This window comes from Rhincodon typus, chromosome 8 (genome assembly GCF_021869965.1).
Source record: "Rhincodon typus isolate 14 chromosome 8, sRhiTyp1.1, whole genome shotgun sequence".
Taxonomy (NCBI): domain Eukaryota; kingdom Metazoa; phylum Chordata; class Chondrichthyes; order Orectolobiformes; family Rhincodontidae; genus Rhincodon; species Rhincodon typus.
Window position 1 is genome coordinate 15,085,628 of NC_063339.1, and position 16,745 is coordinate 15,102,372.

The 16,745-nt window shown below is 40.2% G+C and overlaps 1 protein-coding gene across 1 annotated transcript in view; it reads left to right on the forward strand.

Moving 5' to 3' along the window:
* Window positions 1-14,042, forward strand: part of dlst (dihydrolipoamide S-succinyltransferase) — a 42,636-nt gene extending 28,594 nt beyond the window's left edge. Inside the window, exons 8-12 of the mRNA XM_048600038.1 lie at window positions 2,500-2,630; window positions 5,169-5,242; window positions 7,731-7,814; window positions 8,931-9,098; window positions 11,387-14,042. Coding sequence (XP_048455995.1) covers window positions 2,500-2,630; window positions 5,169-5,242; window positions 7,731-7,814; window positions 8,931-9,098; window positions 11,387-11,521 — 592 coding nt within the window. The 3' untranslated portion in view covers window positions 11,522-14,042. The remainder of the gene's footprint in view (window positions 1-2,499; window positions 2,631-5,168; window positions 5,243-7,730; window positions 7,815-8,930; window positions 9,099-11,386) is intronic.
* Window positions 14,043-16,745: the final 2,703 nt, after the last annotated feature.

Below are 16,745 nucleotides of genomic sequence, written 5' to 3' on the forward strand. Positions count from 1 at the left end.
ACAGTTATGTCTGCTCATTTACAACAGAACTGTAATAAGAGAATTGGACAATTTTGTGATTTTAAAAACTGTCAAGACACATGAAAGGAAAAGTTTTGGTGAGAGATGAGAAACAAAGCCAACCAGAAGTGGAGTGGTAACAACATATCTTTAATGGCTGGCAACTATTGCTAGAGCAATCTGCAAGGTCACACATATTTGCCTTGAGCTGGAAAAGCTGAAGAACAGTGCAATTCATTGTGTGATAACTCTACAGTAAGAAACTGCAATTCTGTTCAGGTCAAACAGATGTAAATTGTCGTGCTGGAGTGGCCATGTATGAATCAAAAGCCTTAAGCTGATTTCAGTGCTGTGACACAAAAAATAAAGTAGTTCAAACAATTATAGAAGCCATTCAGATGATAATCAACACAGCACAATGTTATCAAATACACAGCTTTGTACCGAGCTAGAAGTATTTTGCATAGAAAATGCCATTCAGCTTCCTCTTCACAAAAGCCTAACATGATATTTAGTAATGAGAGATATGAGGTAAGTAGTCTTGTTAGTCTAAGGGTTGAGTTGTCTCTGAGTGAATGTTTGTTGAGTGAAATTGAAAGTCATTAATGAAAAATAAGAGCTAATAATAACTGTTTATTAATGTAAGTGAAGTAGAGAATGAACGGAGATGCTATTGTGCTTCAATTGAGAAGCCCTCTGTAACTTGAAAGCAGGAGATGAATGCATGCTTTATTTGCCTACTTCAAATTAATAATATGACAAATAGCATGAATAAAAATAAAATAATTATGCTGTACTTAAATCAGGGAAAAAATTTCATGAAAAGAACTGGAGAGTTTTCAAGTAAGAAATAAAACTTGAAAACAGAAAAGACTTTTTCTGATACTTTAAAAGAGCCTTGGGTCCTCTGAAATTTTATACATTTGGTTATCTCTACCGGTCCATGCCTATTTTTGCCCTCAATCCTATTCCTAAGAAACCAAGCATCTCTGGTCATTATTTCTTATAATCTGTAATTTTTGTAGGGTTGGAGAAGAGAGGAAGTGCCTTTTAATCTTAAATCTTACTAACTCTTCATTCTAAGTTTAAGTCAAATTCTTTCATGACATTGCTGACAGGAATAGCATTTGTTGCCCATTCCCAATTTCTTTCAACTGAATGGCTTGCTAGGCCATTTTAGTGGGGCAGTTGAGTCCACTGCACTCATGGGTCTGGAATTGAATGTCAGCCGGAACCAGTAAGAGTGGTAGATTTCCTGCCCTAAACCTGTTGGCAATGTTGTCTGCACCTAATTCTTAAAAGAAAAAAAAATTGTCACTTGTTTCATGAGAACAAGTATAATTCTGAAAGAACAGAATGCAAGAAATATTCAGCAGATAGCATCTGTAGAGGGAGCAATAAATAAATGCTTCAGTTCACATTATTTGGCTATTGACTATTGCAATAATCCACTCAGTAAGAAATGAGCATAGTCATAAAGACAACTACTGGACTGAGGCACAGCTCAAGGGCATTTGATTGAACTGTTTAAAAACAAGTCCTAACTTTATAATCAAATTTAGGTTACATTTGCAATAGGCAGCATTGGACACCATTGAAGAAAACCATTGAATAGGGGGTGGGTCCAGACTAGGTTCTCTACATAGGTTGACTAGCTTTTTCTACAATGAAAGTACAATGTAAAATCAAGATTTTTAAGTGTATTTCTTACCAGAAATGGCAATTTTTTGATTTTGATTTGTTCTGAACTAAGTTTCTCATTAGTCTGCTTATATCAACCTGGTTGCTGTTTCCAACTGTCAATCCCGTTGCTCACCAGGTCTAAATAATGTTTTTTTTCAATATAACTACTTGCCTCCATTTTTAAATAAACCCTCTTTTTCCTTTATTTATTTGAGATATTTAGGAGGAACAATTATCTGGGATTTTTGACTAAGAAAAGATGATAGTGTTAAGCTTTGTGATTGTTTGTTTGTCTTTTTTTCAAATCTTGCAAAGCTGGTCATTGAATCCCTACAGTGTGGAAACAGGCCCTTCGGCCCAACAAGTCCACGCCGACTCTCCGAAGCGCATCCCACGGGGGCAGATCCATCCCCCTACCTCTTTGTCCCTTTAACCCACCTAATCTACACATCCCTGAACACAATGGGCAATTTAGCATGGCCAGTCCACCTTACCTATACATCTCTGGATTGTGGGAAGAAACCGGAGCACCCAGTGGAAACTTCATACAGTCACGGGGAGAATGCACAAATTCCACACAGACAGTCGCCCAAGTGGGGAATTGAACCTGGGTGCCTGCTGCTGTGAGGCAGCAGTGCTAACCACTGAGCCACTGGTGTCATGAGAAGTGCATTCCTGCTGCCTCCTATTTTGTAGTACAGTCCATTGAGGTGCTGACATACTGTGCCGTTTTTCATGGGAAATTTCTATAATAGCTGTACATTGCTGTTTAATTTCAGACTGTTGATGGTTCTTTGTTCTCCCTTTTCGTAACAGTAATATCCAGGAAATGAGAAATCTACACAAAGAAACCTTCCTCAAGAAACACAACATAAAGTTAGGTTTCATGTCTGCATTTGTCAAAGCATCTAGTTTTGCACTACAGAATCAGCCAGTGGTAAATGCTGGTAAGTAGAAACTAAGTATGAGACCAAGTTCTACTTGAGAAGAAATTGTTTCAGTATTTCAAATCTACTTCTCTACCGCCTAGAAGGCTAGGTCATTGAATATGTTCAAGGCTGAGTTGGACTTTAGGTCAATAAGGGAGTCTAGGATTATACGGGGGGGCAGGTAGGAAAATTGAGTTACTGCCATAAATAAGCCATGATTTCATTAGCAGAATAATCTTGAGAAGCCATGTGGCCACTTTCTATTTCTAATATTCAAATTTTAAGAGCACCATAGTGATGAAAAAATGAAGGGTCCACTTGTGGGAAGTAAGTTAAAATTTGTCCTTCAGTGACCCTTGGTGAGTGGAGTTTTAATGAGGAGTTGGTCAATGAACATCCTTGTTTCCATATTTGTTTTACTGATGCTTGTTGGCTAAAAACTATGCAATTATCTACTCAAAGTCAGTGTTTACAATTGCTTTTTGATTTGCAACTATGTTTCAAACTAAAATAATCTCTTTGTCAGAAATTTTAGTTTTGCAAATATGAAATGAATTATCCTTCTGGTTTAAGTAAGTAAAGCTGCTGGGTTTTAAATGGGATAACAAAGTGTAGAGCTGGATGAACACAGCAGGCCGAGCAGGAAAGCTGACGTTTCGGGCCTAGACACTTCTTCAGAAATGGGGGAGGGGAAGGGGGTTCTGAAATAAATAGGGACGGGGGAGAGGCGGATAGAAGATGGATAGAGGAGAGGATAGGTGGAGAGGAGACAGACAGGTCAAAGAGGCAGGGATGGAGCCAATAAAGGTGAGCGTAGGTGGGGAGTTAGGGAGGGGATAGGTCAGAGAGGGAGGACAGACAGTCAAGGGGGTGGGATGAGGCTAGTAGGTAGGAGATGGGGGTGGGGCTTGAGGGGGAGGAGGGGATAGGTAGGAGGAAGGACAGGTGTTAGGGAGGCGGGGACAAGCTGGGCTGGTTTTGGGAAGTGGTAGGGGGAGGGGAGATTTTGAAGCTTGTGAATTCCACATTGATAGCATTGGGCTGTAGGGTTCCCAAGTGGAATATGAGGTGTTGTTCCTGCAACCTTCGGGTAGCATCGTTGTGGCACTGCAGGAGGCCCAGGATGGACATGTCGTCTGAGGAATGGGAGGGGGAGTTGAAATGGTTCGCGACTGGGAGGTGCAGTTGTTTAGTGCGAACCGAGCGTAGGTGTTCCGCAAAGCGGTCCCCACGCCTCCGCTTGCTTTCCCCGATGTAGAGGAGGCCACAACGGGAACAGCGGATACAGTATACCACGTTAGCAGATGTGCAGGTGAACATCTGCTTGATGTGGAAGGTCTTCTTGGGGCCTGGGATGGGGGTGAGGGGGGAGGTGTCGGGGCAGGTATAGGTGTAGCACTTCCTGCGGTTCCAGGGAAAAGTGCCGGGTGAGGTGGGGCTGGAAGGGAGTGTGGAGCGGACAAGGGAGTCCTGGAGAGAGTGGTCCCTCTGGAAAGCACATAAGGGTGGGGAGGGAAAAATGTCTTTGGTGGGGTCGGATTGCAGATGGCAGAAGTGTTGGAGGATGATGCGTTGGATCTGCAGGTTGGTGGGGTGGTAAGTGACGACGAGGGGGATTCTGTTTTACTTGTTATTGCGGGGACGGGGTGTGAGGGATGAGTTGCGGGAAATGCGGGAGACACGGTCGAGGGCGTTCTCGACCACTGAGAGGGGGATGTTGCGGTCCTTGAAAAACGAGAACATCTGGGATGTACGGGAGTGGAATGCCTCATCCTGGGAGCAGGTGCGGCGGAGGCAAAGGAATTGGGAATAGGGGATGGCATTTTTGCAGGAAGGTGGGTGGGATTTCCATTCATGAATGTGAACACTGATGGACTTATCCTTGTTTCTAATACACCTTTGGTGAGACCACCATAAAATTATTTAATTTTTTGAACAAAAATATCTAATGTGATTCAACCTGTACTTTACAGGAGTATATTCTTGTCATTTCTTTTTATTTGCCTTTACATATAGTAAAAGTATAATCTCAAAAGTATTTGTTTGTAAAGCAAAATAAACTGAGGGAATGATTCTTCTTTTAAAGTAAAATCAAAGTCTACTTTTTGCTTCATCCTCTTTATGCTAATTACTGTTCATAAATGAGGGAGGTATAACGTATTCCAGGCATTGTCTTAATACATAAATTGGAGGGTGAGTTGAAACTATTAAAAACTGCTTGACCATGTTTTCCCCCACCTCAACCACCAACCCAACCCTCTCCACCGCGCCAACTCCCCCAACCCCGGTGCTAAAAAGTGACATGGAACTTCTAAAATGTAAGACTAGAACAAAGGTGAAACAGCAAAAATTCGATTAAGACAGTAAAAGGACACTAGTAGTCTCTGCATCATGGACATGCAATATTAAGATAGTTTACTACACTGAAGTGGTTTCTTACTGCACAATACTATGTTCACAGCACTTGATCCCACTGCAATGTCATAGTTTTATTTCTGACATTTGTCATTAATGCAGCTTATCTTATCAGTGGTTTAATTTATGTTTTCTGCCCAGTTATTGATGATACAACAAAAGAAGTGGTCTACCGTGATTATGTCGACATCAGCGTTGCTGTAGCAACACCAAAGGTCAGTATTGAACAATATTTATTGGGATCACTGACATCTTAATTTTTTTTTTTGCCCTCTAGGGGTTGTGATCTTGATTGGCCAGGCCAGCAATTAATACCTTGTCCCAAATTTCTCTTAGAGATGGTGATTTGGTTTCTTTAACCATCACAGCCTACGTGATGCAGGAACTCTGTTATGGTTTCCTTCAGTCAGGAGTTCCAGGATTTTGACCAAGCAGTGATGACAATATATTTCTAAGGCTGAATGGTTGTAACTTTTGCCATGTGTCTAGTTGTCCATTTAGAGTTAGAGATCACAGGTTTGGGTATGTGCTGTGAAAGAAATCGATGGAAATTGTATGCAAAGTAATGGAAGGAAAAGAGTTTACATTATTTTCCATGCCGAATAAACATGTGGCTTTTAGACATTCAACGTACTGCATTACTTCAGTTTATATTCAAACTGAGAGCTCTGGGGTGCAAGTGATGCTAGCCGTCTGGTTATGGTGATCAGACGTGTGATTGTATTATGAGAAATAATTGTTATGTCATTTGAATTGTACATTGCTCATTGGTGGTTCCTGATATTTTTCATTTAGTTACATAACAATTTAGTAAATGCTCTGAGAGGTTGCCCATTTGGAGCTCCAAATCCTATTTTGGTGAAAATAAAGAAAATGTAAGAACTGAGAGTTTGCCTCTTGTTTTTGAGTAAATGTTTGCACATCTATGGAATTATTCTAAAACCCAAAACAATTTGAGTCAGCGATTTAGTGTAGGATTATTTCTGGTGCAATAAAACTTATTGTCTGGGATGTAGAGAACTGAATGGAACCTGTGGGCAGCACTCAAATCTGGAGGGGATTTTATGTTCATGAGCTTTCTCTCGGGCAACCATACCTTCTAATAATTTCCAAGCATAATAAAACAAAGATGGACTGAGAAAATCCATAGGTCTGTATACAGGTGCCTTAATACCAAACAAGATTACGTAATTTGGTTCAGTTTCACTTCTTTAGATGTTCTTGATTAATTTTGTTCTCCTAAATACAAATTAACATAGGCCAGATAAGTCCAAACCATTGACTGGTTTAGTGAGATGTAGTTTCACAATTGAGGAATAAATGCAAGCTATGTTTGTGGAAGCTCGTGTCGTCTTCAATATTTTATAATGCTGGTCTTCCCTTTAATGGTATTGTCCATCAGGTTTTCTTGTCAGGTGATAGCATCAAAATGTTAATTGTATACTTCTGTTCATTAGCAGGTATGTTAAGATCCCTATCAGAGATAAGGAACAATTTACCTATTGCCTCATGATCCCATTTATTAATAAGAGTAGCTGAAAAAACATGTGACCTCATCTTTGTATCCAGCCTAGCTAAGTGTAGTCTGGGTTTATTTTAGCCTTTCAGCAAAATGAGATTTTCTTTTAATCCCATTAATATCTCTGATTCGCAAGAATGATATCAGAATGAGAAACTAGAGGTAATGTGCATAAGGCTGGGAATCTTTTCTCTTAGATGATATTGAGGAGTGATCTACTGGAAATTTTCAAGATTATGACTTGGTTTTATGGGATAGAAATATGAAAGTGTTCGCATTTCAGGGGTATTCAAATCTAGAGATCATACATGTGGAGTAGTCACTAATAGATTTGAATAAAGAATTCAATGAAAGTTTCTTTACCTAAAGAGTGATTGGAACATGAAACTTCGACCAGTGAATAATTGAGGTAGATGCATTTAAGGGAAAATTAAACAATATCATGGAGGAGAAAAGAATAAAAGATATGCTGAGAGATGGCTTGTATAGAGCCTAAAAACTGCCATGGATCAGTTGCACTGAATGCGTAGAGACCATTCAATGTAATTCTCACTACTTGTGGTTTAAGCATTGTTGCAGAGACTTTAACGCAATCTAGGACAGGGTAGTGTAGTTCGGATGAAATACTCAGCTTTATCAATGAAATACACTATTACCCAGAGCTGCTGCTGTTTGGAAGCAATGTTGACCTGAAGTCCCACCTGCTCTGTCTGGAAAATGTCAGAGTCCTGGTGCTGTTTAAAGGCCAAAGAGGGGCTTTTTATTCAGTATCCTGGAGAACATTTATCCCTCAACCAGCATTACTAAATCAAATTATTGACTCTCATTGCATTTTTGCTTGTTGGACCTTGTACACATGTTTGCTGGTGCGTTTAATTTCATTACTACACCCACCAAACTTTTTTTTAAAATAACTTGTAAGATATCGTTAGGTTTTGAAAACTACTTTATTATCAAAAGCCTTTTTATCATTGCTCTCAATTTATATTAATATCCTGTGAAAAGGTATCCATTGGTTAAAATGGCTTAATTTATCCATTTGGATCATTCATTCTTTTTCATGTTAAAAATACTAAATTATTAGAATTGTGTATTTCTTGTCATTGTATATAATCCAAGTCTCCTCTTTGATTCATTTTGGCACGTTATATAAAAGCGGTGATTAATTTTATTTCTACCTACAGGGCCTGGTAGTCCCCGTGATCCGAAATGTTGAAACAATGAACTATGCTGACATTGAGAAAGCAATCAATGAGCTGGGAGAGAAGGTATTTGTTTCTCATGTTCGTTAATGTTTAAGATGCTGGTTCCCTAATGGTCTAAATGACTTGTATTTGTGTCCTGATTGTTCTACGTTGCTGTTCGTTCACTAGAACTTGTGAAGCTTGTGCCCAAATTATTTTATGCAAATAGTGTTGAATTGATTTTTTGGGTTCCGGTGCCCATATTTATTGATTGGAGTAGACAAATCAAAGTCAATTAGTTGTAATTCTGTGGGACCAAACTGCTTATCGCACAATGGAATGCAGTCAGGATAAACGTGAGGTGATGCAGTTGGGCAGGACAACAAAACAAGGGAATACATGATGAATTGTACAACCCTGTGAAGCACTGAGGTTCAGAAGAACCTTGATGTGCATTTCCGAGCCAAATTTTGTTAACGCATTGGAACACAGCCCACTCTAAAGTTCCCTGGCACTGCTCATGGTAAGGTGCCAGTTTTGCAAGGCATCTGATTCACTGAAACCACCCATGACAGGAAACGACAATCAGGTTTTCCAATGAGAGAACAAGGCCGAACGCCACCTTTTCTAAAAAGGTCAAGTGTTGGCTAGGAATTACACTGTACAGATGAGAGATGATGTAGATGGAGAAGACATGCAGAGTGTCTCTTGGTGATTAGAATGATTATGCCAGAGACATTAATTGAAGATTTGCAAATAGCTGTGCCGGGGAGATGAAAGAGCCTTGGGAGATAAGGTTAAGGATAATCCATAAAGATTCTACAGGTATATAAGAGCAAAAGAGCAGCTCGGGAGAGCCCCTTAAAGATCATCGAGGTCACCTGTGTGGAGCCACAGGAGATGGGAGAGATATTAAACAAAGAAGTGGAGGCTAGCTCCTGCTGATAACACTTCAGCCTCCTGGTCGTTGTTGGAATGTAACGATATGCTTTGCGATCTGTTCTTTGAACATGCCACCACCTTCAATGATCAATAGACTTTGTCTATTTGTCTCTCCCTGTTTCTCTGTCTAGGCATGCCACCTCACACTGGTCTTTGTGAAGGAGTAGGGTAGGATCTAAGTTGCAGCTACATAACATGAGGAAAGATATTTGCACAGTTGAAGAACCTCACGCATTTATGTTAAATTTCTTGGTGCAGGCCCGTAAAAATGAGCTGGCCATAGAAGACATGGATGGAGGTACTTTCACAATCAGCAATGGAGGAGTGTTTGGTTCAATGTTTGGGACACCAATCATCAACCCGCCCCAGTCTGCCATTCTTGGCATGCATGGTATTTTTGAGAGACCAGTTGCAGTCAAGGGCCAGGTGAGTAAAACGGTCAAGGACGCAACTTCCCCTCCACAGTGGTCAAAAACGCCTTCGACAGCATCTCTCGTGTTTCCCGCAACTCATCCCTCACACTCCCTCCCCGCAATAACAACAAAAACAGAATCCCCCTCGTCCTCATGTTCCACCCCACCAACCTCCGGATCCAACGCATCATCCTCCGCCACCCGCAATCTGACCTCACTACCAAAGACATTTTTCCCTCCCCACCATCATCTGCCTTCCAGAGGAACCACTCTCTCCGTGACTCCCTTGTCCGCTCCACACTCCCCACCAACCCTGGCACTTTTCCCTGCAACCGCAGGAAGTGCTACACCTGCCCCTACATCTCCCCCCTCACCCCCATCCCAGGCCCCAAGAAAATCTTCCGCATCAAACAGATGTTCACCTGCACATCAGATACAGTATACCACATTAGCAGTTGTTCCCGATGTGGCCTCCTCTATGTCGGGGAAACCAAGCGGAGGCTTGGTGACCGCTTTGTGGAACACCTACGCTGGGTTCGCGACAAACGACTGCACCTCCCAGTCGTGAACCACTTCAACTCCCACTCCTTGGACGACATGTCCATCCTGGGCTCCCTGCAGTGCCACAACGATGCCAGCTGAAGGTTGCAAGAACAGCACCTCATATTTCACTTGGGAACCCTGCAGCCCAATGATGTCAATGTGGACTTCACAAGCTTCAAAATCTCCCCACCCCCAACCGCATCCCAAAACCAGCCCAGCTCGTCCCCGCCTCCCTAACCTGCCCATCCTTTCTCCCACCTATCCACTCCTCCCACCTTCTATCTACCAACCTCATCCCCACCTCCTTGACCTGTCCGTCTTCCCTTGATTGACCAACCCCCACCCTAACTCCCCACCTACACTCACCTTTACTGGCTCCTTCCCCGCCTCCTTGACCTGTCCATCTCCTCTCCACCTATCTGCTCCTTTATCCATCTTCCATCTGCCTCCCCCTCTCTCTATTTAATTCAGAATCCCCTTCCCCTCCCCCATTTCTGAAGAAGGGTCCAGACCCGAAACGTCAGCTTTTCTGCTCCTCTGATGCTGCTTGGCCTGCTGTGTTCATCCAGCTCTACACCTTGTTATCTGAGTGAAACATTGTTTTGTTTTGATTCCTATATTTCTTATTGTTCTGAAAACATTGAAACTGTTTATTCTTTGTGACAGAATAGACGGCAACTTACTATCAGAGGCAAAATGCACATTTAGGATACTTTAGTAATTCTTGCAATAGATTTGTCTCATTTCCTTGCATCCTTAAGTTGTAGTTATTTTCTGACACTCTTGGACTCTTGAACTTCATATCTGCCAAAGTGACCTAAGGAGAATTAATCAATACTCCAGCTCCAAGCTAGACTTGGTCCCCCCTTGAGTGATTTAATCTGTTTCCGGGAATTATACAAACAGGATAAAAATAGAAGAGCATTTGTACAGAAGACCTGCAGGAAAGTATCAGGTTGTGTAAATCTGATGAGTCTACTCAGTGGCAGAAATTCTTTTCAACTGTTGGTTTGGAATTGGGAGCTGATCTTTGTTCCACCTTTACCATTGTTACACAAACATATCCCAAAGCGTATTTCATGATGTTGAAATAAGGATTTTCACAACTTAACTCATTGAAATTATAACTCAAACGAAACCAATAAATGTACAAGAAATGTGTTGTATTTGATGACTGGCCTCCAAGTTGTGGCTTGGTTGTTAATCCAGCTATTGTTAAGAATTTCACATGAAGCAATTGATGTAAAAATTTGTTTAAAAATTGGTGTCAATAACTGCATTTGTTAAGACCTCCCCCACCTTCCTCCAACCAGGCCAGTTCTATAATAATTTCTACATTTACCGTTTTAAAAATATAATTAAATGTGGAGAATTACATCCACAGAAGTCACAACTTTAAGCGACTTTGTTGCCCTGCATGAAGGGAGCTGACAGGCCTCTTAATAGTAAAACATTGCCTTCTCCTGGTGTAGGTGTTGTCCTACATTGGTGCTGATAGCAACTGCAGAAGAATTATCTTGCAGTGAGAGTCTGTGACCAGTAAATCAGTTGCCATGTGCTGATAATGGGCTTGTATCAGATGGGCCAGTGACTTCATTTATCATTGCAAAACCTTTGGCTGGATGAGTGCATTGCTGTATTTTGAAGGTGGGTTTTTGATAGCCACATAGATTGACTTTACTGATGCTGCAAAGTTTCCATTTCAACGTGTAGCTAGTATCCACTATCAGCCTGTCATACGTTTCTCTTTTATTGCAGGTTGTGATTCGTCCAATGATGTATGTGGCCCTTACCTATGATCACCGTTTGATTGATGGCAGAGAAGCAGTGCTTTTCCTTCGAAAAATTAAAGCTGCAGTTGAAGACCCTCGTGTGCTGCTCCTTGACATTTAGACTCTAATTGTTATTTAAAGGATAACATACTCGATATGCCACATACATTTTCACATATTAAATGTTTGTTAAACCTTTTTTGATGTTTAAAATTATAAATGAATGTTATATGGACAGATTGCAATTCTGTAGCAATGATTTATAATAGAAGGATATTGCATGTCAGGGTCCTAATCTATATTTAGAGTAACTTAATAAACTAGCATGGCTAACTTATCACTGATCTTTTTGTTGGGGGAAGCAACTTTGAGATCCCTCCCTCTTTTGGTATTAAACAAACACAACTGGTAGTTACACTGCAAGAAATTATGGTGGACTGGTGCAAGAGCTGGAAATGTCATATTGATACGCTGTGTTTGCTGATCTTGAGATTGTTGCTAAGGCAAGTCGTGAATCCTCTGACAGATGCTGTTCTTGATGAGAGAATGTTTCACAGTTGTGGAGCAGTGCTAAAATATTTTCCTTTCCACCACTGAAACAATTTTTAAATGTATTGCCTAAAAGGAGAATACATCCAGCAATATTGCTCCCCATTCAGTTAAGTGCAGAGAGAAGGTAAACTCATTATCCTTGTTCTGGGACCTTGAGTTGCAAAAATGTTACCATTTCTGCAGCAAAATTACCTAAATTCATGATCTGAGAATCCTTGATTTTTAACTTTACAGTTTCCTGTGACTCACCATGAGACCTCACGCTGACAGGATTAATGTGTTCCTGGAATTTATTTCCACTGTTTAAAATTCATGTTCTTTCATAATCAAGGAGTCTCAGAAGATATTTTGGATAACAAAGGTAGACGATGGGATTCTACATCTCAAACTATTGTGAAACTTTCATATCCTAAAACCAGTTTGGAGAATTTTGTCCAATTAGGCAATCTGAATTGCAGAAGTACTCCTGCAGAATATGTGTAAAAGTGCACAGTTGCATTTGATATCGTAAAGTCACGAGTTGCTTGTAGACTTGAGTATAAATTTACAACATCAAAATGTTGTATTTCCACTTGCACTAAACCTATGTAAGTTTTTCTTATTGCTTCATCTTTGTATAAGATTCATTACTATTTCATTCTTTTCACCCTCCATCACTCCTTTTTCTGAAATGCTTAGTTGAAATTAGGGACTTTAAAGCATTTGTGCATCAGAAACATGAGATCCTCTTTGTCACTGTGCTGTGCTGCATAATATTAGTCCCCAAGCATTGCGCCATGGGACCACATCACTACATTGAGAACAAAGCAGTATGTTTCAAACCAAACCAAACCAAACAACTTCTGGCTTGAAATTAGTTCCTGCCCTCAGAATTGAGCTAGCTTTACAGATGGATAAATACGCACAATTTTTTCATCCCATACAGTGCTGAGGTCTGCAGACAGTATTAGAATTAGTAGGAATGGCAAACTTAAATCACCACATCAGGGTATTATTTAAATTAACAGAACTTTGTATCTTTATAGTGTTTTTGTCATGTAAGAAAATATTCCTGCACCCTTGAGTGAACTGAGTCCTTTAGAAGTAATCATTAGCTGTGAAGTATTGCCTGACATGCAATAGCCTCCTTATGTAGATGGATTATAATTGTACAAATTGATAAATGGTTGATAGCTGGCTCTCTTATGAAAGTAAGGACAGCAATCTACTATTCTTCTGGAGAACATGGCAGTCAGGGATTTGCCAGTCTTGCACTGTGGTCATAAGTATACAATACACGTAAAGATTGAAAATGAAAGGCTGATCGAGTGGAGTTGAGTTGTATTGTTTGGTGGTGGGGGCGCTGGTGGAAGCAAAATGTAAAGCGCTGGGAATGAGGAAAGAGAGAGAGAGAACATTAAGTTTTAATTTACAAGATACATGTGTCGTCTTTGATGTTACTGGGCATTAACTAAAACAAAATGACCCAGGTGTCTTCCTTGCTGAGGACAAATACATATAATTGCTAATACTGTTCCCAGTTTCCCTCAAACTTGCACATAGTTGCCCAGCAGTGATACTGAGTATCAGTATTACTTTCCTCAGATTGTGCAACTTTTAAATATCTGATGCATGGTCATGGCCATGTTTTTACTTGTGGCACAATCTAATCTGTTGCGGTTCTGGCCATGGGAGATGGTTAGATGTATGTATGCTTTTTATTTAAATTATCTGCACCGCAGTGCGGTCAGTGGGAGGAAAGAAGCCAACCTGAGAGTGATAAATAGATCCGTTAACCAAAAAAGAGAACAAAGTCTTAGAGGGTTATTGAGAACTTGCTTCCATACAACCTCTAACTCTTGTGTGCCTGCTGGATGACTCGAGATATCTTATACTTGATTGTACCATTTGATCCACTCCTAGTTGGTGCTTTGACGTGACTTTCATGACACTCGGGATGTTTAGTATTGCCATGTACCACTCAGTTATTGAAATTCCAAAGAGATTTACATTTATAACCGGGAAATGAGGCAGTAAAGTTGGAATGATGCAGAGGAGAAATTGTTATGTAATAGTTTATTTGAAAACAAAAATAAATGTATCTAACTGTTCAGGTCCTCTTGTAACTGCTTCAGGGGCTTGGGAACAACGAAGCATTCTGAATGGAAGATGGATGATCCTTTTGTCATTTATGTTTTTTAAACTTTTTTTCATTTTATTATGTAGAAGTCTTCTGTGGTGTTTGCATAAGTTTTTAAATTCTGTGCTTATTCTATACTAAAAATTGAGTCCTTAATTTTCTTGGTTGTGATGGTGATTGTTGTTTGGGCGGTTGTGGGATGGAGTTGATGGTGACAGAAAGCAGGATTGTTGCAGATGTTTGCCATGTGCTATAATTCTGATGTTCACCTGAAACTGCCAGAAAACAACTGGAGACTGCTTGCAACGAATGGGTTATTGCCAATATTAGGATTTATGGATCGGTTTTTGAGGAGGAGAACTCACTTTTTGCTTCCTTATGCAAGACCAAGACTTGGAAGTCAGCACTCTGGTCAGAGCTGGAACCATTGTGGGAGTTGCTGGATCTGATGTATTAATAAAGGACAAGAGGGTAACTAAGATAAGAGTTGCAGGCCATAGTTTGCGGGCATGCCTAGTTAAGAAGGGTGTCACCTGAACCGCTGAAAGAAGAAACATTTTTTTTGAGGCAGACGTCTGAAAAGGTGGTGAGCAGTGGATTTGGCTCCTAACTCCATATGGCGGCACACCATTATTGATCCATAGTGATGTGTGTCTGCATATTGACCCCACAAGCTCTAAGTGGGATATTAAGAATGGAGGAGGATAACATGCAATTATGATAGTTATATCAGAATTGTGTGTCTCAGAATCACTTTCTCACATTGAGTGGGATTATCATTTACTGAGATCAGTATCCAATGATGCTTCACTGAAAGCTGCTCTCATGATGACCACAGTGACGTTCAGGCCAGTTTAAAAAGTGCCAAATTATCAACCTGTGCAAGACGATGATCAGATTGTTGCAGCAGCAATGCTGAACAGTCCCAGGTTATTGTCACTGATATTCATTCTACCACCTTAATTTTCCTCCATGGCCATCTGGGCATATATTCCATCAAGTATATTCACTTTCCTCAAATGTTGATTTGAAAAGACCTCTCCATTGGGAGAAGTGAATGATGGACTCCTTTCCCAGCATTCTGCACTTTTAATAATTTTGAAATTGCTTGACTTTTACTCCATTAAACCATTCCTACACTTGGCACTGTTCCAATTACTGTACCGTAATATCTAATGAAATGCTAAGAAATTTTCTTTTAATCAGAGAATTGTGGTAGCTAAATTTTCATCAGTCTAATCAATGTAGGAACTTGTGACGATCAGTTTGGTGTATCTCATTCCCATTTGGAATGCCCCAGTAAAGCCCTGTACTTCTGTACCTAAATGGTTTTGCTTTATTTTATTTGGAGGATTAGGGTAACTGAATTTTAAGTAGCCTAATCAACTCAGGAGGTCATGCTGATCGTTTGGCTTATCACATCACATCACATCAGAAAGCTCCAGTAGGGCTCCACAAAAAAAATGCCATCTACACAATTGTCCAATTATATTGGATGACTATATGGTATTGGGCAAAGATTTGGTCTGGTACACTAGATTTATACACAAGTCCCTAAGCAGAATACGTTCTCATATTATGGTGCTGGAGCTTGATTCATACATGTTTGTGATGCACATTGTCAAAATCAGAATACATTCTGTGTTTGTGAACCAGCCTAGCTGACTCACCTGTGTGATGCAAAGTTTTATGGTTTCAGAGACCCACTGTTCATACTTTCACACTTTTTTTATTTATTGTTCAGTTTAGTGATTTAACCCTCAAAAGCCCTGTATTTTAGTGCTTCATTCTGAGCCAATACATGTGTGTAAAATTTTCTTGCAAGCGTATGGGAAACTTTGAAAGTGAGAAGTTTCTTCCTTTGCCCATTGGCCCTTTACCCTTTTTGATCCCCACCCACCCCTCACCAAAAACATATCAAGTGTATGCAGCTGCAATGGTGAACCAAATTATGTTTTAAAAAAATTGACAAGGTATTCAAATGAATCCCTTTGTTTTGTTACTGGAGTCCACACTGCTCCCCACGCACAATGAATTGGCAGATAAAGAAAGAGTCGCCATTCATTAGGCCCAATATAGAGATGAATGCTTGATCTGCATGAGAATAGAAGTAATTCTAATATGGGCATGTGGAATGAACAATATGTTTTTAGCTTTTTACAATTCCAGCCTCTTCAAGTTCCATTAGCAAGGGGGTGGTAATTAATGTGGTTGTTGCTGCTTAAGGTGTTTTTGATACTAATTTATTTATTTACACATGTGTTCTTTCAGAATTTGGCACCAAGGTGGAATATTGGATAAACCATTTCTTTTTGAAAAGAAACAACCTAATAATTTTGTTTTCATGTGTACTTCTGTACAAAGTATCTTGGTCTCTTCCTGCCAAATAGAAGAGGCAAAACAATAGCAATGGTATTGTTTGTTAATGCTAAAGCTTGGCATTATGCAAAGTTTAATTTTATTGTAACGAGGTGAATAGTGGCCTTTCATCTCTTATGATCCAGATGAGAATCTATCCTAGGCAAACAAGATAAAGGTCTTGCTTTGCTGAAGTGAAATAATGGGCTTGGATGTTAATCCTTCGTATCTCAGCTCTGGAAGTGAACCCATCCAAAGCAAATGGAATGAAGTTCTTGCTCTGTTTAGATGGCACAGATGGGTTTTAGGGATGCTG